The 21,017-nt window shown below is 41.2% G+C and overlaps 1 protein-coding gene across 6 annotated transcripts in view; it reads left to right on the forward strand.

Moving 5' to 3' along the window:
- LOC115204635 (uncharacterized) overlaps positions 1-21,017 on the forward strand; it is a 193,604-nt gene that overhangs the window by 155,672 nt on the left and 16,915 nt on the right. For 2 of the 6 annotated variants that reach the window (XM_029770316.1, XM_029770362.1), the window contains exons 4-5: positions 14,283-14,329; positions 15,729-16,025. In XM_029770316.1, the coding sequence (XP_029626176.1) occupies positions 14,283-14,329; positions 15,729-16,025 (344 nt within the window). Of the gene's footprint in view, positions 1-13,977; positions 14,162-14,282; positions 14,330-14,405; positions 14,535-14,578; positions 14,896-14,955; positions 15,283-15,728; positions 16,026-21,017 lie in introns of those variants that run through there. The other 4 variants (XM_029770343.1, XM_029770335.1, XM_029770326.1 and 1 more) reach the window with 4 other exon arrangements.

The following is a 21,017-nucleotide window of genomic DNA, read 5'->3' on the forward strand; positions in this document are numbered from 1 at the left end:
CAGACCACTTCTCAGTTCCTATGCTTCCTGGCTGATGTTTTGGTCACTTTTGAATGCTGGCGGTGCTTTCACTCTAGTGGTCGCATGAGACGGAGTCTACAACCCACACAAGTGGCTCAGGTAGTGCAGCTCATCCAGGATGGCACATCAATGCGAGCTGTGGCAAGAAGGTTTGCTGTGTTTGTCAGCGTAGTGTCCAGAGCATGGAGGCGCTACCAGGAGACAGGCCAGTACATCAGGAGACGTGGAGGAGGCCGTAGGAGGGCAACAACCCAGCAGCAGGACCGCTACCTCTGCCTTTGTGCAAGGAGGAGCAGGAGGAGCACTGCCAGAGCCCTGCAAAATGACCTCCAGCAGGCCACAAATGTGCATGTGTCTGCTCAAATGGTCAGAAACAGACTCCATGAGGGTGGTATGAGGGCCCGACGTCCACAGGTGGGGGTTGTGCTTACAGCCCAACACCGTGCAGAACATTTGGCATTTGCCAGAGAACACCAAGATTGGCAAATTCGCCATTGGCGCCCTGTGCTCTTCACAGATGAAAGCAGGTTCACACTAAGATCATGTGACAGACGTGACAGAGTCTGGAGACGCCGTGGAGAACGTTCTGCTGCCTGCAACATCCTCCAGCATGACCGGTTTGGCGGTGGGTCAGTCATGGTGTGGGGTGGCATTTCTTTGGGGGGCCGCACAGCCCTCCATGTGCTCGCCAGAGGTAACCTGACTGCCATTAGGTACCGAGATGAGATCCTCAGACCCCTTGTGAGACCATATGCTGGTGCGGTTGGCCCTGGGTTCCTCCTAATGCAAGACAATGCTAGACCTCATGTGGCTGGAGTGTGTCAGCAGTTCCTGCAAGAGGAAGGCATTGATGCTATGGACTGGCCCGCCCGTTCCCCAGACCTGAATCCAATTGAGCACATCTGGGACATCATGTCTCGCTCCATCCACCAACGCCACGTTGCACCACAGACTGTCCAGGAGTTGGCAGATGCTTTAGTCCAGGTCTGGGAGGAGATCCCTCAGGAGACCATCCGCCACCTCATCAGGAGCATGCCCAGGCATTGTAGGGAGGTCATACAGGCACGTGGAGGCCACACACACACTACTGAGCCTCATTTTGACTTGTTTTAAGGACATTACATCAAAGTTGGATCAGCCTGTAGTGTGGTTTTCCACTTTAATTTTGAGTGTGACTCCAAATCCAGACCTCCATGGGTTGATAAATTGGATTTCCATTGATTATTTTTGCGTGATTTTGTTGTCAGCACATTCAACTATGTAAAGAAAAAAGTATTTAATAAGATTATTTCATTCATTCAGATCTAGGATGTGTTATTTTAGTGTTCCCTTAATTTTTTGGAGCAGTGTATATTGATCAGCACGTAAATGCCATTGGTTGCTTGTTTGTTCTGTAGCTAGCAGCTACATAGCTAGCTAGTAGTAGGTTAGGAATATAAAGCAATGTCAAGTGCTCCATCTGAGGTTAGTTGATAGGCTACATGAATGATCCATAAAGATGTTGACACCATACTGTTCATAATCAATTGTTTGGAAACAATGTTGTACAGAACACAACAGATGCTTCCTTTTGATATTGAGATAAAATGCATCAATGTCTAATGTTTCACACAGCTGCCCTCACTACATTGTCAACTCCCCCGTCTAGACAGGAAAGGGGGTTTTGTACAGGGATGTATAACAGTGCAGAATAACGGCCACAGTGATACAGCCCATGACAAAACCCTACCCCCTCTCTAACACTGATGCTGGGTTTAGAGTGTGTATTAGGGGAGAAACTAGGTGAAGGGCATAGTCTGTTTCTCATACCTTTGGTTCACCATGCTTGATATTTTATAGGTTGTTTTTTTAATTCTTCCGTTTTACCAACATATTTATCATCTGTTAATTAAGGAGAAACATTTATCTATGAAAATTGGACATAACGTTGGTATGAAGTGGGAAACCAGTGTAACGGCTGTCTGAAGAAGTAGACCAAGGCACAGCGTGTTGAGTGCTCATATTTAATTGAGACACTTTGAACAAAACAAGAAAATGACAGCCAAACAGTTCTGTCAGGTATAACTAAACAGAAATGAACTACCCACAAACCCCAAAGGAAAACAGGTTGCCTAAGTATGACTCCCAATCAGCGACAACGATGTACAGCTGTCCCTGATTAAGAGCCAGGCCAAAAACAAAGAAATACAAAGCATAGAAAAAAGGACATAGAATGCCCACCCAAATCACACCCTGACCACACCTAAATAGAGATATAAAAAAGGCTCTCTCGGGTCAGGGCGTGACAACCAGTTTATGCCTAAGTTGATTGTTAATGTAAGTTTATTAGGGGAAAACTATGGTGTCAATGTTGGAGATAAAATAGCAAATGGTTTTATTGAGGGTGTGATTATGTGGCATGAGTTTTTGTACTGGCATGTATCACTGTGTACACTGGGGGCCACAATGATATACACCAGTACAAAAACCTCAGCACAAGTGGTTACTCTGTATTAAGTGACGGATCATACTGGAATGTTCTGAATACACCTTATATGAATTCTGGATATAATGACTATGGGCTATGTTGAATATCATAGTTTTTTGTCAAAGTTTTTTATGTTTTAGAAACTCTATTTGCGCTTAAGCTTTGATAAGCACTGAAACCATGACATCCTTTTTCATATCCTCTTTTTTAAATTTTATGTTCATAATCTTAAACTAGCAGGTCTCCTGTTTTTTCTTTTTTCATCATTTTTTTCATCATTGGAACAAACGTTCAATTGTCTGGACTTAAAAAGTCACATTGACATTTTTTAAGCTGAATTATTTGTCACATTTAGGCATTTCTACAAACGTCAAATTTTGCTGCAAATGAAAAGATTTTTCACATAAATACATTACCCTTACTGTGGGAGCATTTGACGCAGGTTTTTGTAATGGTGTGTATCATTGTGTATGGGGGCAGCCACAGTGATACACACCAATACAAAAACCTCAGCCTACATGCTGGTCATGACCACACATACTTACTGAAACCTCAGCAGACTCTATGCCAAGTGACTGCTTATATGACAATACCTGCCCCAATCCAAATAGATTTAGTGCAGATTTAGTTCACTGATACCTTATATCTAATACCGATATCCAACTTTGCATTACACAGACCTAATGTGAAATGTTTTGTTTTCTTTAGTTATATCATGTGACAAGACACCTACAAAGATACTATCAAAATAACGAAGGGTTGGCACTTTTCGCAGCTGAGCTATACATATGTAGTCTGAAAATGTTTCCCTAAAATTTGCTAAGTTATCTTACATTTACATTTTAGTCATTTAGCAGACACTCTTTTCCAGAGCAACTTGCAATAGTAAATGCATACATTTTATACATTTTTTCCCCCATACTGGTCCCCCGTGGGAATCGAACCCACAACCCTGGCGTTGCAAACACCTTGCTCTACCAACTGAGCCACACGGGCCCATCTTGATGATAAGAGGTAGCAATGAAAGGTCTAGGTCTTTAATTGTGTTGAACACTGGTACCTAAATTTGCCATTATCGTTTACAGTGTCATATCGCTCGTCATAAAACTGATGTTGATATGAGTTGATGTATGGATGGACAGAAACATACTGTAGATAAATATACAAATTAATGATGATTAAACTAAACAGACATAGTGGGAACATTTTGGTCTTGTGGTAGAGCGTATCCACACTGAAAACGTGTGGGCAGAACTGAAAAAGTACATGAGGGCAAGAAGGCCTACAAACCTGACTCAGTTACATCAGCTCTGTCAGGAGGAATGGGCCAAAATTCACCCAACTTATTGTGGGAAGCTTGTGGAAGGCTACCCAAAACATTTGACCCAAGTTAAACAATTTAAAGGCAATGCTACCAAATACGAATTGAGCGTATGTAAACTTCTGACCCACTGGGAATGTGATGAAAGAAATAAAAGTTGAAAGAAATTATTCTCTCTGCTATTATTCTGACATTTCACATTCTTAAAATAAAGTGGTGATCCTAACTGACCTAAGACAGGGAATTTTTATGAGGATTAAATGTCAAGAATTGTGAAAAACTGAGTTTAAATGTAGTTGGCTAAGGTGAATGTAAACTTCCGACTTAAACAGTAGGTAGAGAATGTAAATTCATGGCCCACCAATGAACGCAGTCCCTGAAGGCAAGGATGACAACCGGCAAACTGCAGCCTGAGGACTTGGATACCCTTTTACTACATGCCATACAGCTCTCGAACTAGAAAAGTTACATGGCACCACAATGTTGTCTAAACATCTGTCACAGTGGCAACATGTCTTCCCCTCCCTCAGCCCACATAATTAGTCAACACAAAACACAATATTTTCCATGAATTTCATGTTTGACCGATATTTAGAAGTTCTAGGTATATAAGCAAAACAGCTCTCTTCCCTGCAGCGATGTAGTCTAGTTACTAAACCTTGAGTCCAAGTCAAGTCACTAGTGATCGCGTCAGAGTCCTCGAGTCCAAGCTTGAGTCATGAGTCCTTTGGTAGTGCTAAAAGCTGCATTCTAACAATCCTAGAACCTACATTACATAAAGCAGAACGCTAACTATCTTAGAGTATTGCACATTAGTCGGGATAGCTTGCTACAGTAATTCAGTAGCTATTGTAACTATGTTGAATTAAGCAAAGGAGAGAGACTTTCAGACAACAAGGTACCATTGGTTCACCTCCTACCTCACTAACCGCAAGCAGTACGTCACACTTTGTGAGGCAAGATCAGAGGACTCCACCATAACCTGCGGTGTCCCAGAAGGGTAGGTGTTGGGACCTATCCTCTTCCTGCTCTATGTGCTCCCACTTGGCCAGATCTTCAGACAACACAGTGTCCATTTCCACTGCTACGCAGATGTCACACAGGTGAACATGAAAACAAATCCTGACACATCATCTGCTTTGTCAATATTGTCCAACTGTCTGGAAGAGGTCAAATCTTGGATGCAGAACAACTTCCTCCAACTCAACAGCAGCAAGACAGAAGCAATGCTGATAAGCATACCCCAGCAGACCACCAACTCCTGCAGCATCCGCCCTGCCATAGATGGCCACATCATCCCACTCACATCAGTCATCACAAATTTGGGTGTGAAATTCTACCCTGCTCTCTCCTTCAATTCCCACATAAGTCACTTCTGTAAAACGTAATTCTTTCACCTGAAGAACATCTCCCGACTAAGACCCTCTCTCACCACATCTGATGCAGAAAAGCTAATACATGCATTTACTGGGGGGGCTGCAGCAAATTCAATTCATAAACTACAGCTCATCCAAAACAGTGCCGCAAGGATAGTGACACAAACTAAAAAATCAGCCCACATCACTCCCATCCTTGCTGATCTCAAAATAAAATAAAATTGTATTTGTCACATAGTGGTCACAAACAACATGCGTAGACTTTACAGTAAAATGCTTACTTACAAGCGCATAACCAACAATGCAGTTTTAAGAAAAATATGTGTTAAGAAGTTATAAAAACAATATAAAAAAAGAAAAGTACAAAAAAGAAAAGTAAAAAAATAAGAAAATAAGAAATAATTAAAGAGCAACAATAAAATAACAGTAACGAGGCAATTTACAGGGGGTACCGGTACAGAGTCAATGTGTGGGGGCACAGATTAGTTGAGGTAATAGAGGTGACACGTACATAGAGGTAAAATGACTATGCATAGATAATAAACAGAGAGCAGCAGCAGCGTAAAAATGGGGGGGGGGGTCAATGCAAATAGTCTGGGAAGCAATTTGATTAGCTGTTCAGGAGTCTTATGGCTTGGGGGTAGAAGCTGTTATGAAGCCTTTTGGCTCAATGCAATGGCACTTATAAATGTAGATCCTTCAAACATCCTCAAACAGGGAAATCAATCCCAATCAAAGGTGTTATCACGTGCACCACTAAGGCAGTTATTTATCTTATAACTTGTCCTTGTGGTAAAAATTATGTGGGTAAAACAAAGCGTGAATTAAAAGTACATATCTCAGAGCATCGTAGCACCATTAGGTGCAAAAACTTGACTTACCCAGTTGCGGCCCACTTTTTGGAAGCAAACCACTCGATTTCGTCTCTGCGTTATATTGGCATCGAACATGTCACCCTCCCTAGGAGAGGGGGTGACCTCGACAATTTTTTGTTAAAACGAGAGGCTGCCTGGATCTTTAACTTAAAGACCCTTGCTCCCTTCGGTCTCAACGTAGACTTTGATCTGAAGCCATTCTTGTGATTATTGTGACTTTGCCATTGTAATTGTTTGTAAGCTTGTGTAGTCTAAAATGAATCTATGATCGTATGCTATCCATTTGTTTTTTTGTATGTTCTTTGTATGCCATTTTTATATAGAGTTAACCAATGATATTAGACCACACTTGGCCATGATTACAGCCACCTGTGTGTCTTTTGACACTATATAAACGAGTCATCTCACAGTGTTTGTGATCATACCCTGATGAAGACAGCTTGGCTGTCGGAACGTTGGACATTACATTTTTGCATCTGAGCTCCTAGGGTGTGCGGCTCTCCCTTATTTTCAAGAAGCCTTTTGGACCTAGACTTGGCGCTCCAGTACCGCTTGCCGTGCGGTAGCAGAGAGAACAGTCTATGACTAGGGTGGCTGGAGTCTTTGACAATTTTTTGGGCCTTCCTCTGACACCGCCTGGTATAAAGGTCCTGGATGGCAGGAAGCTTGGCCCCGGTGATGTGCTGGGCGGTACGCACTACTCTTTGTAGTGCCTTGCAGTCCAGTCGGAGGCCAAGCAGTTGCCATACCAGGCGGTGATGCAACCAGTCAGGATGCTGTCGATGGTGCAGCTGTAAAACTTTTTGAGGATCTGAGGACCCATGCAAAATATTTTCCTGAGGGGGAATAGGCGTTGTCATGCCCTCTCCATGACTATCTTGGTGTATTTGTACCATGATAGTTAGTTGGTGATGTGGACACCAAGGAACTTGAAGCTTTCAACCTGCTCCACTAAGGCCCGTTGATGAGAATGGGGGCGTGCTCGGCCTTCCTTTTCCTGTGTTCCACGATCATCTCCTTTGTCTTGATCACATTGAGGGAGAGGTTGTTATCCTGGCACCACACTGCTAGGTCTCTGACCTCCTCCCTATAGGCTGTCTTATCGTTGTCGGTGATCAGGCCTAACGTTGTATTGTCGTCAATTTTAATGATGGTGTTGGAGTGGTGCTTGGCTATGCAGTAATGGGTGAACAGGTAGTACAGGAGAGGACTGAGCATGCACCCCTGAGGGCCCCCCATGTTGAGGATCAGCATGGCAGATTGTTAGCTACTGTCACGACTCCCGCCGAAGTCGACCCCTCTCCTTGTTCGGGCGGCGTTCGGCGGTCGACGTCACCGGCTTACTAGTTGCCACCGATCGATGTTTCACTGTTTGTTTGGTTTTGTCTTTATTGTGTACACCTGTTTTGAGTTTCCCTAATTATGTTCATTATTTAAACCTCTGCATTTCCTGTTTGTCTTGTCGGTGATTGTTTGTCTGTTTTGTGTAGTTGGATGTGTTTCTCCTAACTATGTATTTTTATGAGAAGATGGATTGATAAATTTTAGTAAACACGTTTTGTTTACCTTCATCCCTGTGTCCTGCGCCTGACTCCTCCACTTCTCTAAGAAAATCCATTACAGCTACCCTCACCACCTGGGGGTGGCCTGTCAGGAAGTCTAGGATCCAGTTGCAGAGAGAGGTGCTTAGTCCCAGAGTCCTTAGCTTAGTGATGAGCTTTGAGGGCACTATGGTGTTGAACGCTCAGCTGTACTCAATCAATAGCATTCTCACGTAGGTGTTACTTTTGTCCAGGTGGGAAAGGGCAGTGTTGAGTGCAGTAGAGATTGCGTCATCTGTGGATCTGTTGGGGTGGTATGCAAATTGAGTGGGTCTAGTGTTTCTGGGAAAATGATGTTGAAGTAAGCCATGACCAGCCTTTCAAAGCACTTCATGGCTACAGACGTGAGTGCTCCGGGTCGGTAGTCATTTAGGCAGGTTACCTTGATGTTCCTAGGCACATGTTGGTATTTCAGACTCGGTCAGAGACAGGTGAAAATGTCAGTGATGACACTTGCCAGTTGGCCAGCGCATGCTCGGAGTATATGTCCTGGTAATGTATATGTCCGTCTAGCCCTGCGGCCTTGTGAATGTTGACCTGTTTAAAGGTCTTACTCACATTGGCTACGGAGAGCGTAGCTGGTGCTCTTATGCATGCTTCAGTGTTGCTTGCCTCGAAGCGTGCATAGATGTCATTTAGCTGGTCTGGTGGGCTCGTGTCACTGGGCAACTCACGGCTCTGATTCCCTTTGCAGTCTGTAATAGTTTGCAAGCCCTGCCACGTCCAACGAGCTGGTGTAGTTGGATTCAATCTCAGTCCTGTATTGCCGCAGCAGGATTTCTTATAAGCATCTGGGTTAGAGTGCCGCTCCATGAAAGCGGCAGCTCTACCCTTTAGCCCAGTGCAGATGTAGCCTGTAATCCATGGCTTCTGGTTGGGGTATGTACGTACAGTCACTGTGGGGACAATGTCATCAAAGTACTTATTGATGAAGCCAGTGACTGATGTGGTGTACTCCTCAATGCCATCAGAATATTTTTTTTTACCTTTATTTAACTAGGCAAGTCAGTTAAGAACAAATTCTTATTTTCAATGACAGCTGAGGAACAGTGGGTTAACTGCCTTGTTCAGGGGCAGAACAACAGATTTTACCTTGTCAGCACGGGGATTCAATCTTGCAACTTTTTGGTTACTAGTCTAATGCTCTAACCAGTAGGCTACCCTGCCGCCCCAGAAACCCAGAACATATTCCAGTCTGTGCTAGCAAAACAGTCCTGTAGCTTAGCATCTGCGTCATCTGACCACTTCTGTATTGAGTGAGTCACTGGTGCTTCCTGCTTAGTTTTTGCTTGTAAGCAGGAATCAGGAGGATATAGTTATGGTCAGATTGCCAAATGGAGGGCTCCCTTGCCCTCCAGAGAGCTTTGTATGCATCTCTGTGTGTGGAGTAAAGGTGGTCTGCAGTTTTTTTCCCTCTGGTTGGGCATGTTAACATGCTGGCAGAAATGAGGTAAAACGGATTGAAGTTTGCCAGCATTAAAGTCCCCGGCCACTAGGAGTGCCGTCTCTGGATGAGCATTTTTTTTGTTTGCTTATGGCCTTACACAGCTCATTGAGTGCGATCATTGGTTTGTGGTGGTAAATAGACAGCTACAAAAAAAATATAGATGAATGCTCTTGGTAAATAGTGTGGTCTACAGCTTATCATGAGATACTCTACCTCAGGTGAGCAAAACCTTGAGACTTCCGTAATAGTAGATTTCGTGCACCAGCTGTTATTGACAAATAGACACAGACTGCCACGCATTGTCTTAGCAGAGACAGCTGTTCTATCTTGCCGATGCATGGAAAACCCCTCCAGCTGTATGTTATCCATGTCGTTGTTCAGCCATGACACAGTGAATCATAAGATATTACAGTTTTTAATGTCCAGTTAGTAGGATAGTCTTGATCGAAACTCATCCAGTTTATTATCCAATGATTTCACGTTGGCTTGCCGTCAGATTCTTATAAGGCACCACAACCTATATCTCTGTCTCTTCTTCATGCAAATTATGGGTATTTGGTTCTTGTCTGGTGTCTGAAGTAAATCCTTTGCGTCAGACTCGTTAAAGAAAAAATATTCGTCCAGTACAAGGTGAGTAATCGCTATTTTGATATCCAGAAGTTATTTTTGGTTATAAGAGATGGTGGCAGAAACATTACGTACAAAATCATTTACAAATAATGTGAAAAAACACACAATAGCACAATTGGTTGGGAGCCCGTAAAACGTGAGCAATCCCCTCCGGCGCCATTATCTGCATTGGTTACCTGTTCCTCAAAGAATTGATTATAAAATTCTCTACCTCATCTACAAACCCCTAAATGGCATCGGGGACCCGCCTACCTGTCAGACCTACTCTCCCCCTATGAACCTCCATGCACCCTATGTTCAAGCCACGCCAAACTTCTTTATGCCCCCAGGACCAGGCTCCTCACAATGGGTGACCGTGCTTTTTCCTCCCTCACACCATACCTATGGAACTCCCTTCTAGATGATCTCATGGTTGTTCAGACTGTTGGAGCTTTTAAAGCAGGCCTTAAGACTCATGTCTATCAGCTAGCCTACCCTTCCTCCTCGACTTTAATTGTTGCTTTCATTATATGGTTACATATTACTATGTATTTTTTTACAATTTTTCTATTTTATTTTATGCACTTTGAGATTATTATTGTATGATGAAAAGTGCTTTTCAAATGTAATAAATTATCATAATTATTATTGATCAAGTCCGAGTCCAAGTCTGAGTCATCACTGGTCGAGTCTTGAATCTAGTCACGAGCATAAAAATCGGGACTGGACTAGTATTAGTACTGGACTGGAGTACTACAATGCTTCCCTGGGATAAATGGTAGCTTCTGCAGCCTTTAAGCGCAGGGGTGAATTACTACTTCAGTGAGAATAACGGCTAATTCTGAAAGCTTGATCTGATATCATACAGAGATAACAGTAGGCCTACCTGCTATTGGACTTATATTACCTCAGAGGGGTGAATGTCACTGCACAATTATATGCAAGGTCATTCTATGCTGTCAGCTAAATACTGCATTTTGTACCAGCCCTGCACTAACACACCACAATTCGGGCTCCCGAGTGGCGCAGCAGTCTAAGGCACTGCATCTCAGTGCTTGAAGCGTCACTTACAGACCCTGGTTTGATTCCAGGCTGTATCACAACCGGACGTAATTTGGAGTGCCATAGGGCAGAGCACAATTGGCCCAGCGTCGTCTGGGTTAGGGTTTGGCCGGGAAAGGCCGTATTTGTAAAAAAGAATTTGTTCTTAACTGACTTGCCTAATTAAATAAAGGCTAAATAATCAAATGTAGCTTTGCTGGAACAAAAGTCTGGACACACTGCACTCTCCAGGACCAGAGTTGCCAAACCCTGATTTAATTACTTCCTAAGGCTAGGTGTCCCGCGGACACTCGTCGACAACATCCGGTGAAATTGGAGGGCGCGCAATTCAAATAAATAATCGTAACATTAAACATTTATGAACGTATCTTATATCAGTTAAAAGCTTAAATTCTTGTTAATCTAACTGCATTGTCCGATTTACAATAGGCTTTACAGCGAAAGCATACCATGTGATTGTTTGAGGACGGCGCCCCACATCAACATATTTTTCAACCAGCACAGGCTTCATAAAATCAAAAATAGCGATTAAATGGTCACTTACTTTTTGAAAATCTTCCTCTGTTTGCAATCCCAAGGGTCCCAGCTAAAACATGAATGGTCGTTTTGTTAGATAAAATCCTTCTTTATATCCCAAAAAGTCTGTTAAATTGGAGCCATCGATTTCAGTAATCCACCCGTTCAACATGCAGACAAAGGAATAAAAAAATCTATTGCTAAACTTTGTTCAAACAAATCAAACTACGTTTCTATTTAATCCTCAGGTACCCTAAAATGTAAATAAACTATACTATTTAATACGGAAAGGAGTATGTTCAATAGAAAAGTAAAATTAGCAAGTGCGCGCCCACGGGCTGATTTTCCACTGTGACTCTTTGTACCAAAACTCTAAATTCTTCCTCATTTTGGAAGAAACAAGCCTGAAACCTTGATCAAAGACTGTTGACATCTAGTGGAAGCCATAGGAATTGCAATCTGGGAGCTGGAATTGCATAGGACCTATAGCTTTCCACGGAGAACCAGTACGGAAAAAAATGTATGAAATGTATGCATTCACTACTGTAAGTCGCTCTGGATAAGAGCGTCTGCGAAATGACTAAAATGTAATGTAAATGATAAGAGCATGGGTACTAAAAACAAAAATTCTGGTTGTTTTTTCTTTGGATGTTCTCCTACCATATCAATTGTGTTATAGTCTCATACATTAGTTTAACATTTCTACAAACTTCAAAGTGTTTTCTATCCAATGCTACCAATTATATGCATATCCTGGCTTCAGGGCCTGAGTAACAGGCAGTTTACTTTGGGCACGTCAGTCAGGTGGAAATTCAGAAAAATAGACCCTAGTTTATTTGTCATATGCACAGGATTCAAATAGTACACAGTATAATGAAATGCTTACTTGCAGGTTCACCTATCAACAATGCGACAGTAATAAGAATAGGAGTAAATATGTAAAAAATAAAAGCTCAATGGAATATAAATATAACACATTTAGCAGAAATATAAATTCAAGAAAGGCACAAACAATTTACAGTAGGATATTTACATGTGCTGGGGAGGGGGAGAATGGAGAAAAAAGTGTTGAATTATGAGGTAAGTTTCTGCAATAATTATATAAGTCCAAAAGCAGTAGTCATGGTTTGTGTGTTTGTGCATATCAAATAAAATAAAATTATATTTGTCACACGTGCTGAATACAAGTGTAGACTTTACCGTGAAATGCTTACTTACGAGCCCTTTCCCAGCAATGCAGTTAAAAAGTATGAAAATTAACAAATAGATCAAAAGAAAATATTAACACAATATTATATCACAATAAAATAACAATAACAGGCTATATACAAGCTTGAAGTTAATGTACTTTACGGGTGGGAGCACAGCACCAGTGATGGACAGGGACGTCTTCACCACCTGTTGAAGGTCCTTGTGGTTGAGAGTGGAGCAGTTTCCATACCAGGTTGTGATGCAGCCGGTCAAGACGCTCTCAATGGTGCAGCAGTAGAAGTTGGAGAGTATCCGGGGGGACATGCCACATTTCTGCATCAGCCTTTGGAAGTAGAGGTGCTGTTGCTCCGCCTTGACCAGAGTGATGGTGTTGTGTGTCCATGTCAGGTTCTCTGTGATTTGGACGCAGAAGAACTTGAAGTCACTGACTCTCTCCACAGCAGTCCCATCGATGTGGATTGGGCATATCCTTCTCCCTGCTTCCTGAAGTTGACAATCACCTTTCTTTTTGCTGATATTGAAGGATAGGTTGTTGTCCTGGCACCGTACTGCTAGGTCTCTTACCTCTTCCCTTGTCTCATCACTGTTGTTGATTAGGCCAACAACCGTGGCGTCATCTGAAAACTTGGTGATGGAGTTGGTGTCGTGCCTGGCCCCGTGTTAAGAGTCAGTGTAGTGGAGGTATTTTTGAGAGTCAGTGTAGTGGAGGAGTTGTTGCCAATCCTCAGTTGTTGTAGCCTGTGGTCTGCCTCTATCCAGTTGCAAAGGATGGAGTCTAGACCCAGGGCCCGAGCTTGGAGGGAACAATGGTATTGAATGCTGAACTATAGTTAATGAACAGCATTCTCAAATACGTGTTCCCCTTGTCCAGGTGTGATAGAGCTGTATGGATTGCAATGGAGATGGCATCTTGAGTGGATCTGTTGGAGTGTTAAGCAAATTGGAGTGGGTCTAGTGTGTCTGGCATGCTGGCCTTGATGTGTGCCAGCCTTTCAAAGGACTTTAGGATGACAGGGGTGAGTGCAACGGGGTGAGTCATTTAGGCATGTCAGCTTGGTTTTCTTGGGCACTGGAATGATTGTGGTCTTCTAATTGTTTCTATAGAGAAGACCAATTAAGTGATGGTCAGCCATGAATGTTTTTGGCCAAATGTCTGTGTTAAGCGTTGACCTAGATTATACATATCAAATTCAGGACTGATGGCCACCACTCACGACCAACTACCAGGAACTGTATGGAAACAAGGAGCAGAGATTTTGACCTATGATTGTCAATCCTGTGTGTCACCAAGATATCACACCCACAGTATCTGGAATGAAATATCCCTATCAGGAATAATAACTATCAGGAAGATGCTTCCCATATATCAACATTCACAACAGATAGAGAAAGCAGGGGCTCACTCTCAAAAAGGACAGGAAGAAAAATGTGCTCACACTTTCGGCCAAAGTTAACTTCATGCAACACTTCCGTTTTGATGGGAAGTGCATCTCCCCAGGGAAGGAGCCAACCATCAAGATGCCACAAAATAAAGTTAATGAAGCAATACGTTTGAAATGAATTGGGTTTTTAGTTTAGGGGCAGATAAACAATTATCACTGTGATTACTATTTCGACTACTGGGGGAAAGGGACCCAAGTCACGATAACTTCTGGTAAGTAGCCTTAACATTCAGACCTAAAAAAGTTATTTCATTATTGACACATAACTAGTGACTATTAAGGTCATTTGACTGATTTTGTACGAAGTATTGGTCAGACCATTCACTGTGACAGCTACTTTGACTACTGGGGGAAAGGGACCATGGTGACTGTGTCCACAGGTAAAACAAAAACATATTCTGTTTATTTTTGCATTATTATTGAGGTTGGACTTTGAGTTAAAAGTCCCTCTCTCCTAAAGGCTTGAAATATTTATTTTTGGTCTTCACTTGTGGTAGTTTTTGTGCGTTGCACGTATTGAAAGATTGCACTGTGACAATGCTTTTGACTACTGGGGGAAAGGCACAATGGTTACCGTTTCATCAGGTAAGAAAAAGTATTATAATTTCATCAAATGTGTCAGTGATCATTCAAAAAGTCAAATACATGTCGTTTTTTTACAACTCGATTCTAGGCTTCATTTTGTCAATTTGCTAAATTGAATTGAGGATCAAAAACAGTAACGGTAGGCCTACTCTATAACAAAGGCATATTCATAATCTGGACAAAAACAACAGAAATTCATTGATGTGATTTTAAAACAAACCTTTAAAAAGTATGATATGGACAATATTAAATATCGAAATACATTGGCACAGGTTTTTGTGCATAGCCTGTATTGGTTATTTGCATTGTGACTACGGTTTTGACTACTGGGGGAAAGGGACAATGGTTACAGTTTCATCAGGTGAGACTTTCAAATGAAAATGTCGTAATCTTACAAATACATTTTAAAACCGTTTATATTTTTCTGTTTTAGGTTATTAAATTAAAGGTTTGTTACTTTTAATCTGCAATGGAATTAAGATACATGTCTATAATGAAGCCTATTTGAAGTAAAGTGTGCCAAACAAACTTAAAGTTAAACATCATAACCTAACATTACAGTAAACGTAAATATCAGAAAGGGTACAAAATACTTGCGTTCCTTTTGCGCTCTTTGGTTAAGAATGGGAATAAGAGGGTATAGAACCTGGGGAGAATGTTTTTTATACCACTTGTTAAGGTAATTGAACACAGTGCTACGCTGCTTTTGACTACTGGGGTCAGGGTACAATAGTAACCGTTTCATTAGGTAAGAATCTCATTTTGGTTGATGCAAGGCATAGTTCATAGTGGAAAATGATCGCTTAAATATAAGGACAAATATATAATCAATGAAAATATTTATGTTTAATCAATCAAAGTATATAGCCTACAGTCCTAACTACCTGTCTTTTATCAGTGGATATTGTATTTTACGTTTTTGATAACACATTCAACTCGGTGTAACCTATGTGCATGTATTTGGAGTGAGCAATATCCTACCCTAAGTCTGGTAATAAATCATCATGTATTAAACCTAGCCTACTAAATGAATGTTAAATAACCTGACGATGTAAAATAGAATAGGTCCTTAGAACTGTTAGAACTGTTTTATTTGGTCAGTGTTGGTTGATTTATGTATTTATTTTTTCATGGTGTATTCTATAAAACTGTTGGGCTTTATGGAGTATTTGTAACACATTATTTATCTTACAGCCTCATCAACTGCTCCGACTTTGTTCCCTCTTGCGCAATGTGGCTCCGGGACCGGAGATATGATGACTCTGGGTTGCATTGCCACTGGCTTCACGCCTGCCTCCCTCACCTTCAAATGGAATGAACAAGGCGGGAAGTCCCTGACTGATTTCGTTCAGTACCCTGCGGTCCAAACCGGTGGAAGCTACACGGGAGTCAGTCAACTCCGTGTAAAGAGAGCAGACTGGGACAGTAAAATCTTTGAATGCGCCGTGGAACATTCAGCTGGTTCAAAGACTGTACCAGTGAAGAAACAAGGTAAGATGTATTTGTTTATCCATTTAATAACATATGTCACTAATAATAATAATAATAATATATTGTTGAGTTTAATGTATTTATATCAATGTAGCCTATTAATCTACTAATTTTGTAAAAAACATAGCCTCTGTGAGAATCATAATTTGCAGGTTACTTTATGTTTAGTTTTGTTGAAAGATACATTTTTAGAAATCTAAATATTGAAGACAATAAGCTTATGAAATCTGAATAAGACATACAATTTGCACATATTTTTGCTGGAAAATTCCACTGCTGCAATTATGGACCATACAGCCTAGGCTACAATCATTTTGATGCCTACATATTACAATTGCTATCAACGCTCATGCAGTAAGTATAACACCTAAATTCCCTGACACCTTAGGGCTAATTAAACAATAAATGCATTAAAACGTAGTCATTGCTAATTGCTGTTCACTGTAACAATCAACATTTGTGTCACTGTCACCCACTGTAGAATTAACCATTTAGGCCAATTGTATAAACATGAATAGGTGTCAGTCTAGTTGTGGTGAATGTGCTATGGCACTAGGATGAGGGTTGGATGGAGTGGCTGTAGCTTGCCCCTTTAGTTGCTGACTATTTAAGCCATCTCCCCAAGAAGGCATGCTACAAATAGTGTTGAGCTTTTTGCTTTCGTCTGCCAGCATAATTATTCTATGTCCACAGTCTAAGACTTTATATACTTTGATACACTTTTTAAAAATGAAAGGATATTTACTTGAATAGTACCGATTCAAAGTTTGGTAACAGAATGACAACACAAACAGCACAAACCGTCATTATGTTACACTGTTCTTCAAGTAAATGTGTTTTTGTAAAATTTTCTGTGGAAATTGTAAAAATGACTCCTTGTGGATAGAGTTGCATGGTTTGTTTAACTTTACAATCTCAGATTTTTGTTTAGAAGTGAAACATTTTAGAAGTGAAAAATCGGAGTCTCACTATCACTCTGTTACCATGAAATTTCCCATAAGCTGTTTAGCTGTTCTATTCATGTTTACTGCGCATTTGTAGCCTATGCCAGCTTCTGCAAATGTATGTTGTTTTCTCTCTGCTTCTGCATATATATATATATATATATATATATATGTGTGTATGTTTGTTTTTTAGTGGAATATCTGCAGCACCCGTCTCTTTACGTAATGACCCCCTCTAAAGAGGAGATGGCAGAAAATAAGACGGCTTCCTTCGCCTGCTTTGCCAATGACTTTTCACCCCGTACACACACAATCAAATGGATGAGGATGGAAAAAGGAATAGAAAAAGAAGTTGTATCTGATTTCAAGAGTTCTTGTGAGAGTGAGAAGAAGAGTGAGAAAACTCTGTACAGCACAACCAGCTATCTCAGGGTCAATGAGAGTGAGTGGAAGAGTGAAGAAGTATCATTCACTTGCGTGTTTGAGAACAAAGCTGGAAATGTGAGGAGAACTGTGGGCTACACTTCATCAGATGGTGAGTAAAATACGTCAGATTATCTTCTCTTGGTATCTTATTAAAAGAGCTTCAAGAAGCAGGGATTTTGTGAAGAGCTCCAGGCCAGATTGAAAAGTTAGCAAATTTTTCTAATGAGCACTTAAAGGTTTATCTTAAATTCCATCAAAATAGCTCATGCATGAAAAAGGATTGATTGTGACCAGCCAGCAGGAGGGAAAACATAATAGCCTACATTGATCCAAAACATACAAACTGTTTACATTTTAGTTGCTGTTGTCACAAACAGCTTGGTGAACATTCCTTACATCCTTTCTCAGCAGGTCCAGTCCATGCACATTCAGTAGTCATTAAGATCACCCCGCCGTCTCTTGAGGATATGCTTATGAGCAAAAAAGCTGAGCTTGTGTGCGATGTCGAGGAACTAGTTCCTGGCTTCATGAGTGTCAAATGGGAAAATGACAATGGAAAGACCTTAACCAGCCGGAAGGGTGCCACTGACAGAATTGCCATACTTGACATCACTTATGAGGACTGGAGCAATGGGACAGTATTTTACTGCGCTGTAGATCACTTGGAAAACCTGGGGACCTTGGTAAAGAAACCCTACAAGAGGGAGACCGGTAAGACAAACTGCTTTGGTTTCCCTCTCACTTTTCTTTTTACTTCATTGGGATTTCATATTTACGATGTTTCAAAACCTATCAAACAGATATCCAATTGGCCATATTCTGGGAATTAAAAATTATGATAGGAGATTGTGTAGACTAGTGAAAAATGACTTTAATTGTCAGAGTTGCAAGGAACCCAATGGAGCTGATAGCAATTTGATCTGATTAAATCAGATGATGACTGACTGCAAAATGACAAAATGCTTGTATATGATGGATCCCTTTGGTCTCTCAAGACGAAACTCCTGTGAGGGAAGACATTGTTTGGTTGGGTTAATATAGGCAGCATTTAGCAAAATGTAAATTGTTTGCCAAGTACTTGCATGGAGAGAAGCCCTGATTGTTCTCTCGTGCTTCCAGGAGGAGATCCACAGCGTCCATCTGTCTTTCTGCTGGCTCCAGCAGAACAAACTAGTGATAATACGGTGACCCTGACTTGCTACGTCAAAGACTTCTACCCCAAGGAAGTTTTAGTGGCTTGGCTTATTGACGATGAGCCGGTGGAGAGAACGAGCAGTTCAGCATTGTACCAATTCAACACCACTAGCCAGATTCAATCAGGAAGGACCTACTCTGTCTACAGTCAGCTCACATTTAGCAATGACTTGTGGAAGAACAAAGAAGTGGTGTATAGCTGTGTAGTTTACCACGAAAGCATGATCAAGTCCACAAAAATTCTTATGAGAACCATTGACAGAACCTCAAACCAACCCAACCTAGTTAACCTCAGCTTGAATGTGCCTCAGTGCTGCAAGGCCCAGTAGAGGTTGTGTTATGTTTTGTTGATGTGTGTTGCTGTGTGTTACCTCTGCTGTTTGTGTCAGTGACATAACATGTTGTGTGTCTTTTAAGTGCAGAATCAAAATCCAAATAAAAACTTTAAATCATTAATCCTGTTTATGTACTGTATGTCATGCAGTTCCTACTCATGTCTGTCCCGTCTCCCCACTTCTGTGCAAAGCTTCAGTATCTCTGTTTGGGGAAAATGTCAACTCTCACACTACTAGGACTAATGATAAAGTGACAATACAAGTCAAACAAAGTATAGATGCTTTACATTTGCAATCAGGTCACAATTATCATGCAATATATCTGTAATACAATAATGGTGGACACTGAATGATGTATTAGTATAAAGCTTATTTTGCACACTGAGCTATAGTCTTGTACACAATAGAGAAGTGATATACACTCACATTGATAAAATGTTCCCCTGATGACAGGAATGAACTATCGAAGTGTAGCTCTAGCATTAGCCACCCAGTTATCTGCTGTTTCAGATATTCTCCTCATGTCTTTGGTGTAATCAGATGTAGTGCATTGAACTTAATCAGGTGTTCCTGTCTTCTTGTTGTTTGGCTTTGTGTGCTTCTGTTCTCTCTACTGGGTTTCACCTATAGAAATGCTATATGTCTGTTCTATTGATTCAAAGTCTACCACCATGGGTTTGGAAATGGATGAGATATGACTAGGGTTCGTTCACAAGAAGCAAGCCAAGCCAAGTAGAAGTTGGAAGTCCCCATTGATCGGCAAGTGTGCCGTTTGGCCAAAGCAAGTCAGGGTCACCTTCACTGCTGGTTTGATATCCTCATGTTTTAGATTTTCAATGTGTTGCATTCGTTAAGTAATAACTCAGTAATTGATGAAAGGTCATAGGGGGTGAGGCAGAAAAAAATGCTCAAGTCCAATAGACAAAGCATGCTTTAAATTTTTTTCTCATGTCCTACCAAATATCACAGTATGATCTATGACTGATACCGGAGACAGTATTATCTATGACGGAGTACGGAGAATTTTTTTTTATGAAATGTATGCATTCACTACTGTAAGTCGCTCTGGATAAGAGCGTCTGCTAAATGGCTAAAATGTAAATGTAAATGTATGACTGATACCGGAGACAGTATTATCTATGACTGATACCGGAGACAGTATTATCTATGACTGATACCGGAGACAGTATTATCTATGACTGATACCGGAGACAGTATTATCTATGACTAATACCGGAGACAGTATTATATATGATTGATACCGGAGAGAGTATTATCTATGACTAATACCGGAGACAGTATTATCTATGACTGATACCGGAGACAGTATTATCTATGATTGATACCGGAGACAGTATTATCTATGATTGATACCGGAGACAGTATTATCTATGACTGATACCGGAGACAGTATTATCTATGATTGATACCGGAGACAGTTTTATCTATGACTGATACCGGAGACAGTATTATCTATGACTGATACCGGAGACAGCTGTACTATGCATGGTTTCCCATAAAACAGTTAAAAGTATACCCATTCCAACCATTTGACACTTATTGATAGCCCCTTTAGATCTGCAATGAACATACATGCAATACGGTGAAAACTCCCCCTTGTTAACAATATGGCTGGAGCTATGGCGGAACTAAGATCTATAACAAATACTTTCAGATTTCTTAGGAGCCATCAAGGAGTGTCCAGAAGTTGGGGTTTGTGATTGGGTTTCAGACTGGGCACCAGAGTGATGAGTAACCGTTTTGACTGCCTACTGACACTGTTCTTATATCCACATGCAGAGTGTCTCGTGTCGACTGAATGTCCATGCAGCAACACCATGGAAACCGACAGGGACAGCATGGGGAAAACAGCCTTCACCTTCATTATACTCTTCCTCATAACTCTGCTGTATGGCGTTGGAGCAACTGCCATCAAGGTAATACCTTGTTGGGAATCTGGGGTTCTTACTAAATGGGATAAGCTTTTGTCAGATTTGACTTTTTGTAGCAGGTAAGGGTAACCTAGTCAGTTGTTTTGCACATTTAACCCAACCCCTCTGAATCAGAGAGGTGCAGGGGGCTGCCATAACCAA

Source organism: Salmo trutta, chromosome 1 (assembly GCF_901001165.1).
Source record: "Salmo trutta chromosome 1, fSalTru1.1, whole genome shotgun sequence".
Taxonomy (NCBI): domain Eukaryota; kingdom Metazoa; phylum Chordata; class Actinopteri; order Salmoniformes; family Salmonidae; genus Salmo; species Salmo trutta.